This window comes from Chrysochloris asiatica, unplaced genomic scaffold (assembly GCF_000296735.1).
Source record: "Chrysochloris asiatica unplaced genomic scaffold, ChrAsi1.0 scaffold00111, whole genome shotgun sequence".
Lineage (NCBI taxonomy): Eukaryota > Metazoa > Chordata > Mammalia > Afrosoricida > Chrysochloridae > Chrysochloris > Chrysochloris asiatica.
In genome coordinates, this window is record NW_006408629.1 from 7,262,974 (window position 1) to 7,271,868 (window position 8,895).

At 37.7% G+C, this 8,895-nt stretch overlaps 1 protein-coding gene across 1 annotated transcript in view; it reads right to left on the bottom strand.

Moving 5' to 3' along the window:
- Positions 1–336: 336 nt before the first annotated feature.
- The window catches only part of SPATA9 (spermatogenesis associated 9), a 48,012-nt gene continuing 39,453 nt past the window's right edge, over positions 337–8,895 (bottom strand). Inside the window, exons 5-6 of the mRNA XM_006867883.1 lie at positions 6,307–6,402; positions 337–621 (exon numbers count right to left, since the gene is read on the bottom strand). Of these exons, the coding sequence (XP_006867945.1) occupies positions 337–621; positions 6,307–6,402 (381 nt within the window). The remainder of the gene's footprint in view (positions 622–6,306; positions 6,403–8,895) is intronic.

The following is an 8,895-nucleotide window of genomic DNA, read 5'->3' on the forward strand; positions in this document are numbered from 1 at the left end:
CAAATTAGGTCTTTTATAAAACAAAATTTATTATAAGGAAGGCTCACATTATAAATCACAGCATAAAGACTGGTCTACCAAAAGTTGACTTTTCTTGTTCATTAAAAATGTCTTCTAGTCATATTTATATTCTACATCAAGATTTTCATTTTATTTTTTTCTGTCATATAAACACTAGAACAAATGACATTTTAAAATAGTTCCCCACCCCCCTTTTATTAAAAACAGAACCTTCAAGATATGTGAAATTGACTCATAGCTTTGTCAGATGAAATGTGCTATCAGATACATACCTATTGAGCTCTGTTTAGTGATATGTATGCTCAGATTTGCTCATTAATTCATTTCAGTTGATTGGTCAAACACAGAATGTAAAACCTGGATCTTATTACTCAACTTATTAGCAGGAAGCTTGGGGTGATCTGAAACGTTGTCTGGCTTCTCCGGCAATGACCTGTAAGGTTTTGCTTTGATTTCACCTTCCGGAAACATAGGGTCAGAAAGCACGGGCTCAGAAAAGGCTTTTCTAAGATTTTCACTCTCCTCTCTGCTTTGCCGTATAGAGTCTTCTTCCTGGAAAATGCTCTTTACCTTCTCCAACACAGCATTCACACAGACCGTCTAGATAATAAAAATGGTGTTTGAAAAGTAAGGTTTCCTTTTAAGCTGCTTCCTTGAAGCATAATAAAATATGCATAATGTAAAATTATTAATCTACATATTCTAATAAAGGAACCCTTGGTACATGGTAAGAATGAGAAGTTTGATTTTTTGTTTTAAATTTATTACACCACAGTGTAGATGGAAACTTCAACTTTAGAATGGTTCTGTAAGGATGGACTTTACATCTTTCCCCCGCATACTTATTATATGTTTGAGACGTTTATTCACCTGAGTTAATTAAATAAAATATGTTTTGAAGGAATTTGTTGGTTTGTTTTAACTCCCTAATCACCCTACACCGCTTGTACCTGTGTATACAGTGGGAAGGATGTGAATATTTTGTTAAGAATCTAGTAACCTAGTAGTAGTTCAATGATTCTTAAACAGAAGTGTGAGCCACTTTCTTTAAAAAATATATCTTTTATTACTTTAAGGAGATGGTATCAAAATCAAACCTAAGAGAAAAATAACCTCAAAAATTGGAATCACTAAGAACTGTATCCGTTACAGTTACTTTGTAAGTTTATTAGTGGTAGTGTCCTGGTATGGCGCTGCAGGTTAATGAGCTGGACCGCAAGGTCAGTTTGAACCAGCCACTCCTCAGAAACCCTGTACAGGGTCACTATGAGTTGGAACCGACTGGCTAGAACTTAACAACAACAGCAAATAAGTAAATCTTCCTGACTATAGCGATGAGGATGATGTTAATGCTAAGTATTTAAGACAAGGGATAAAAATAAGGAAATTCCTGAAGTAGACTGAAACTAGCTCATTTTACAGAAAAGATGCCTGGAGGTGATACAATGAACAACAAACACTTAGAAGGTTTCCTAAAGAAGGTACTGGAAAAGGGATTGAGACCTTCAGAATTGAATAGCTGTATTTTCTCCTACCATCTTGCCGCCTCCTTTCTGTAAAGCAGGGAACCTCACTAATTTTCTTGCATTTAAATGTGCATTAAATGTGCACATGGAATGTCTGCTGGAAAGAAGGTTAGGAGTGGTTTTAGGGAAAGTTTCTAGATCAATTTTTTTGTGTGTGTGCTGAAATGTATAACATCATTCACAGGCCATACAAATTCTCAACTTAAAAATTAGCTTGCTATATGTGGTCAAACATTTAATTAACTCACTCCCAATGTGATGACAGCTCTTAACAACAACAACAAAATGTGATGATTAGGAGTCCTGATAAGCACCCTTAGGATAAGCATCTGACCTCAATGTTGGTTTGAACTGCAAGGTCAGTGGTTCAGACTCACCAGTTGCTCTTCAGAAACCCTGTACAGGGTCCTTGTGAGTCAGAACTGACTCAATGACACTTAACAACAACGTAATGGCTGGAACTATGGTTGCCTTGGTAGGGCCAGATCAAATGATTTAAGGCCGGTGGACCAGATGTTCCTCACCTAACCTAGATACAAGGAAAGGTGCTGCAGGATAATGCACTGGACCCCAAGGTCGAGTTGAACTGCAAGGTCAACAGTTCAAACCCACCAGCTAGCTGCTCCTCGGAAACCTGATAAAGGGTCGCTGTGAGTTGAACCAATTAGACGGCACTTAACAACAGTATACCTTCCCTGCCTACTTTGATAATAATCATGGATGTGATGCTTGAGTATGAGGCAACAGGCCTAACGATAAAAAAATAACAAACAGGAGAGCAGAGGAGAATTATGGTAAGACTTCAGATTCTTGATAGTATTGTCCATCAATGTTACAAACCTGGGAACTGCCTAATTCCACAAGTCTAATTAAGTTGTATCCTTTCACCATATTTGTTCCATCTGTATGCTGAACAAATAATCCAAGAAGCTGGATTATATGAAGAACTTCACATCAAGACAGGAGGAAGGCTCCTTTAACAATCTGCAGTATTCAGATGGACAACCTTGCTTGCTGAAAGCAAAGAGGACTTGAAACATACTGATGAAGATTAAAGAATACTGCTTTCAGTATGGATTACATTTCAACAAAATGTAAAACAAAACAAAATCACTTAAAACAACATAAAACAAAAATCACACTGGACCATTAACAACAATATGATATAAGCATAGAAAATACTGAAATGGCCAAATATTTCATTTTGCTTGGATTCACAGTCAACATCCAGTCAAGAAATCAAACAATGTAATCTGCTGCAAAACATGTCCTGAAAGTGTTGAAGAGCAAAGATGCCATTTTGAATGTGCCTGATGCAAGCCATGGTATTTTTAATCACCGCTATGAACTGTTTCGACAGCACTTAACAACAACTACATATGCATGTGAAAGTTGCATTGAATGAGGAAGACTGAAGAAGAACTGATACCTTTTAATTATGGTGTTGGTGACAAATATTGAATATACCGTAGACTGTCAAAAGTCTTGGATGAAGGTCGGTGGTTCAAATCACCAACTGCTCCTTGGAAACCCTATACAGTGTTGCTATGAGTTGGAAACGACTCTACGGCACTTAACAGCAACAACAAACCCACAGCCATCCAATCAGTTCTGATTCATAGAGACCCTATAGATCAGAGTAGAACTAACACAGGATTTTCTAAGATTGTAATTTACAAAAGCAGACTACCAAATGTTTCTCCCATGAAGCACTTGGGTGGGTTTGACCCACTGACCTTTTGATTGACAACCGAGCACATTAACCACATTTTCAGAGGGATTCCTTCAAATATAACAGAGGAACATTGTCAGGGCCTTGGGGGTTATGATTCCCTAAATAAGATACAAGAAGCACTAACCCAACGTGGTTGCATTAAAATTAAGAACTTTTATTTTAAAAGATACTGCTAAGAGAGTGAAAAGATATGCCACAGAGTAAAAGAAGACATTTGCCCACATATAACCAAAAGAGAGCTTGTAACTTTTATATAAAGAACAAGTCAATAATAAAAAGTCATCTCCCAATAAACAAATGAAAAGATACTAACAGGAATTCACAAAAGTAGATAACCGAAAGTCCAAAGGAGATATGAGAAGGTACTCAGTCTCAATGATGAAGGAAATGCAAATGAAAACCACTATGAGATAACAACAACCTTGTTGTTTTAAGTGCTGTGGAGTCGATTCTGACACTTAGTGACCTTACCCAAGGAATTTAGTCTTTGCCCTCTGTTTCTCAGAGATCTCTAAAAACCTTGGAATTTAAGTGTCTTCCATAAGAATTCTAAACCAAACCTAACCAGGGATGAAGTGATGAGGTGACTTGGGGAGACTGGCTAGTCCAGAAGGACCCATGCTGTTATAGTATCTCATGATCACCTCGTGATATTGACTAATCTCAGGGAAGAGGGGCTGGTCAGTTGTCATGGGAAAGGTATTGAAGTTTGCATTGCATAAGGAGACACCTCCACTCCCACACTCCCACTCCAATGGAAGCACAAGAAAACATCCATGCACTTCCTAGTTGCTAAATTACATCCATGCATGTCCGAGGGTAGCATGTCCCTTTTTAGGACATGGGAGCTTCATGTTAGGAACCCTCTAGGACCTTGTCCTTTGTGTATCTTCATTTATAGCCTTTTTTTTCTTTTTCATTTTTCCTTCAACAAGATTGTAGTAAGTATAGTATTTTTCTGTGAGTTTGGGAGGTCCTCAGGAAAAGTTGTTCCCAAAGGATTAGTGGGAGCCAGCTGGTCAGAAGTGAGAGAGCCCAGGGGGCCTCCTAAGCATGGAGCTGGTATCCTGAATGGATAGAGAGGGAAATTGCTCAATTTGTAGCCCGCAGGTCAGAAGTTGGGGTGGTGTATGTACACCCAAACTGGTGGCTGACATCTACTTATTTGGCAATCTCAAGGACTTCTGACTTGTGAGATGTGACCTTGCTCCAGGTGGCTAGGGTCAGAGAGAAAAGTGCTGCATGGGCAGCTGGTCTGAAGAATGGTCTCTTAACTTGTGATGTCTGACCTAGCTCAGGGCGGCTACCATCAGAAAGGAGTGTTGCATGTTGCACCTGGTATCAGAGAAGTGAAAAGCTAGAGATTTGTATTTATATTGAGTATTATCCTCATCTAGGAGCTCTGGTAGCATAGTGGTTACAAATTGGGCTCAAGGTCAGCAGTTCGAAAGTACCAGCTGTTCCACAGGAGAAAGATGAGGCGTTCTGCTCCTCTAAGGATTTACAGCCTCAGAAACCCTGTTCAGGGTCGCTATGAATCGGAATTGACTCCATGGCATACCACCATTTTCCTCACCATTACGTACCCACTAAAGTGGAAAACATTGACAATACCAAATGTCAGTGATGATGTTGAGCAACTGGGACTCTTACAGTCTTCTGGAATTAGTGTAATTGTTAAAGCTATTTTGGAAAGTTGTATGTCAATATCTACCAGCAACTTCATTAGCATAAGAATATTCATAGTAACTGTATTTATAATAGCCCCAGATTGGAAGCAGACAGCCTCATGTTTCTCCCATGGAGCAGCTGGTGGGTTTGAATCACCAACCTGGCAGTTAGCAGCCAAATGTTTATCCCACAGTGGTGCACCAGGGCTCCTTAAATACTAGAATGAGTAAATAGGGATACACTCAACCAGTGGAATATTATATAGCAATGTGTGTAAATGAACAAACTATTAGAGGCAATAAATAAATTTCACAAAGATAATGTTGAGCAAAAAAAAAAATTATATGTATACTGTATGATTTCATTTACATAAAATTCATAAAGTGACAAATTATGGTATTAGAAATCAAAATAGTGATTGGTGGTTGTGAATAGACAATAAAGAAGCTTTCTGGAAGACTGTAATATTTGGTTTCTCAACCTTGATTTTAGATAAATAGATGTAATAATTCATCAAGCTATGCACTTTTTTCCTATGTACATATTTTTGTTTTTTAAATTGCTGGTAAGTATAAATGGAAATAAAAAAGCTATAAAATGAAAAAGAAAGACCGAATAATCAATGTATTTGAATTGTGGTGGTGGTGAGTAATAAGGACTTTGAGAAAAATGAACAAATCTGTCTTGGGGGAAGTACAGCCATATTGTTCCTTAGAAGCATCACTTAGTTTGGATATGTTCTCAGGAGGGACCAATCCCTGAAAGAGGGCATTATGTTTGGTCAAATAGAGCAAGACGAAGCCCCTGAATGAGATAGATTGATACAGTGGCTGCAGCAATGGTCTCAAGACATAGCCACAGTTGGGAGGACGGTGCAGGACAGGGCAACATTTCTTTCTATTACACATAGGGCCATGTGAGTTGGAGCTGCCTTGAAGGCATTTAACAACAATAGCATAAATGGAAATGGATGAAAAGAAAATAGCCACTTACCATTTATTAAATCCTTAATATGTTTGTTGTACACAGCAATTGTAATTCATAGACCCCAAATAATAAAATACTGAACTTGGCTAAACATGGCACAATGTCTGCAACAAAACAGCTGTAGCTAAATGAAACATTTTGAACCAGAAATCTTCAAATGCTAACATACTAATTTTATATAAGTAAAACTGGTTATGTTGGTTTATGATACATTGACTTAGACTCATCAGAAGAGTAAATTTATAATATAAAATTATTTTGTTTAACAACAGTGTGGTACTTCGGTTTATGAATGAACTGTGTATTTTATCTTTAATATCACATATAATTACTATATTTATTTCTGGATTTTAAGAATTAACTTACCAAATAAATTAGTGCTGCATATGAAGCATACATTATGCTAGTTAAAGCAGTCTTTGCTGGGAAGGAAATAATTTCAAACAAAGAACCTTTTCTGACCTGTGAAACAGAAAATAAATTTATTGAAACAAAACCTCAATGTTAGGTTTATTGTAAAGTGAGGATTTAAATATTTCTTTCTAAAGAAAGTCATCTAATTTAGAGTTGTCGAGCTTTTTATTTCACATTCAGGAAAACATTGTTTATTTTTCTCCTGTTAACAAAAACATGCTTTTTTTTGCTAGTTCAAACTTAAGTTTATAAAAATCTTTTGTTTCCAACATTTTTTCTTTAATTTTTTACAATTACCAACTGTGGTCACTAGAGGGTGCTGCTCTGTATATTAGAAAAACAGTCTTGTCTTTGTTCAAATTCATGTAATCATTCTTTACTAAATTATTCACATCCTCAAATAAGCAACTAGTAATCGAAATGTTAAGCATTTCCTGAAGATTAATGACCTGCTTGGAAATGTTGATCACGAGACCTCTGAAGACCAGCGTTAATGTGCTCTGTGGTCATATCCAGCATGCTTTTTTGAAAAGTAGAGGTTTATACAAGTAACAAATTTTCCTCACAGTTATTCCTAGTTTGTGGGAATAGAAGCTATCCCTGTCTCAACTATATCAGTATAACATGTTCAGCTAAAAAGAATTATTCTGTTTTATAGGCCATCTTTGTCGCCTTGAACAGGATATGAAATGAGCACATTAAGCAAAACATTCCTTTCCCGTTCAGCAATAAAGTGGCAGTTAGCCATGCACCTCTGAAGAGCTCAGACACTTAATGGCTTCAGTGAACTCCCAAAAGGCACAGACTTTAGCTAATAAAATCATCTATTTGTTCTTGTTTAGTGCCGTTGAGTTGGTTCCAACCCATGGTGACCCTGCACAGGGTATCCGAGGTTGTAAATCTTTTCGGGAGTAGAAAGCTTCATCATCTACACACAGCAAAAATACCAAAAAGAACAATGAATAACGTCTTCTCTAAAATAGTACTTATAACAATGTGAAACTGCAACCACTGATGGCAGAAGGTGGTGGTGGTAGTGGCAGCTGTGTGGCACTGAGTGAGTTCCAATTCATAGCAACCCCGTTTAGGATTTCTTAGGCTGCACATTTTTATGGGAACAGAAAACGTCATCTTTCTTCTACGGAGTGAATGGTATAGTCAAACTATTGAGTGACCTTGCAGTTAGTAACCCAGCTCACAATCCACCATACTACCAAGGCTCCTTGATAGCAAAATTGTTGTTAAGTGCCAATGAGTCAGTTCTGACTCATAGTGATCCTGTATAGGGTTTCCAAGGAGCTGTTGGCAGGTTAGAACCACCAACCTTGTGGTTAGCAGTCAACTGTTAATCCTACAGTGTCACCTCAAGAGTCCTGATAGCAAAATAGGTTAATAATGCTATACCCACTCAGTGGCATACTATGCAGGCTTTGAAAAAAATTGCTTCTTAAGTACATATGATAACATTTTATCTAACATACTTGTATAGAGTTATCTATCAGGCCTGGTTCTAAGTATATTATAAATATTAGCTTATTTAACTCCTAAAACAATCTTATGATATTGATACTGTTAGTATCTCCCTTCCATCAATGGAGAAATAGAAAAAGAGAAAGTGGAAAATTTGACCAGCATTACACACCTACTAGCAACGATTGTGAGATTGACCCAAGACCAGACAGTGTTTCATTCTGTTGTAAGTAGAGCCGCTTTGAGTGGGTACCAACTCGATGGCACCTAACCACAACAGCAACAAGCATCAAAGTTGATTTTAAGGATTGTTCTCCAGGGTCCAAGGCCTTAACCTGACCTCTAATTGTGTTGCCAATACAGCTGTGCTTTGGAATACGCTGCGTATAAAGAGGTTGTTGTTGTTGTTAAGTGCCATCGAGTTGGTTCCGACCCATAGCGACCCTGTACAGGGTTTCTGAGGGTATAAATCTTTACGGGAGTAGAAAGCCTCATCTTTCTCCCACAGAGCGGCTGGTAGTTTCGAACCGCTGACCTTAAGGTTCGCAGCCCGATTTGTAACCACTATGCTACCAGTTAGTGTAGTAGAATATTGTAAGGACGAACTTGGATCTGATTTTTGTCCTGGTTCCAGGATTTACTAAGAAATGAAATCTGGGACAATTTCGTTATTTTCTCTAAGCCTCAGTTTCTTGATCTCTAAATTGGGAATCTTATAGGTTTGCTGTGAAGATACTAAGAAATTGTAAAGTGCTAGCAGAATGCCTGTACCTGAGTATAGTTTTTAGGAACATGGCAGGTATTATTAGTACCTGGTGGTGGTGTTGTTAGGTGCTGCTGCCACTGTACAAATCTATCTTTTGGGGGGTCTTGCTCTTTTTCTTTGATCCTCCACTTTACCAAGCATTTACCTTCTTCAGGGACTGGTCTCTCTTGATAATATGGTTGAAGTTTGAGAGACAAAGTCTGGCTATAATGGCTTCTAAGGAATATTCTATTGGTACTTTTTTTTTTTTTTTTAATTTAAGGTTTTTACTGTGGATTGAGTGAAAGTTTACAGGGCACATCATC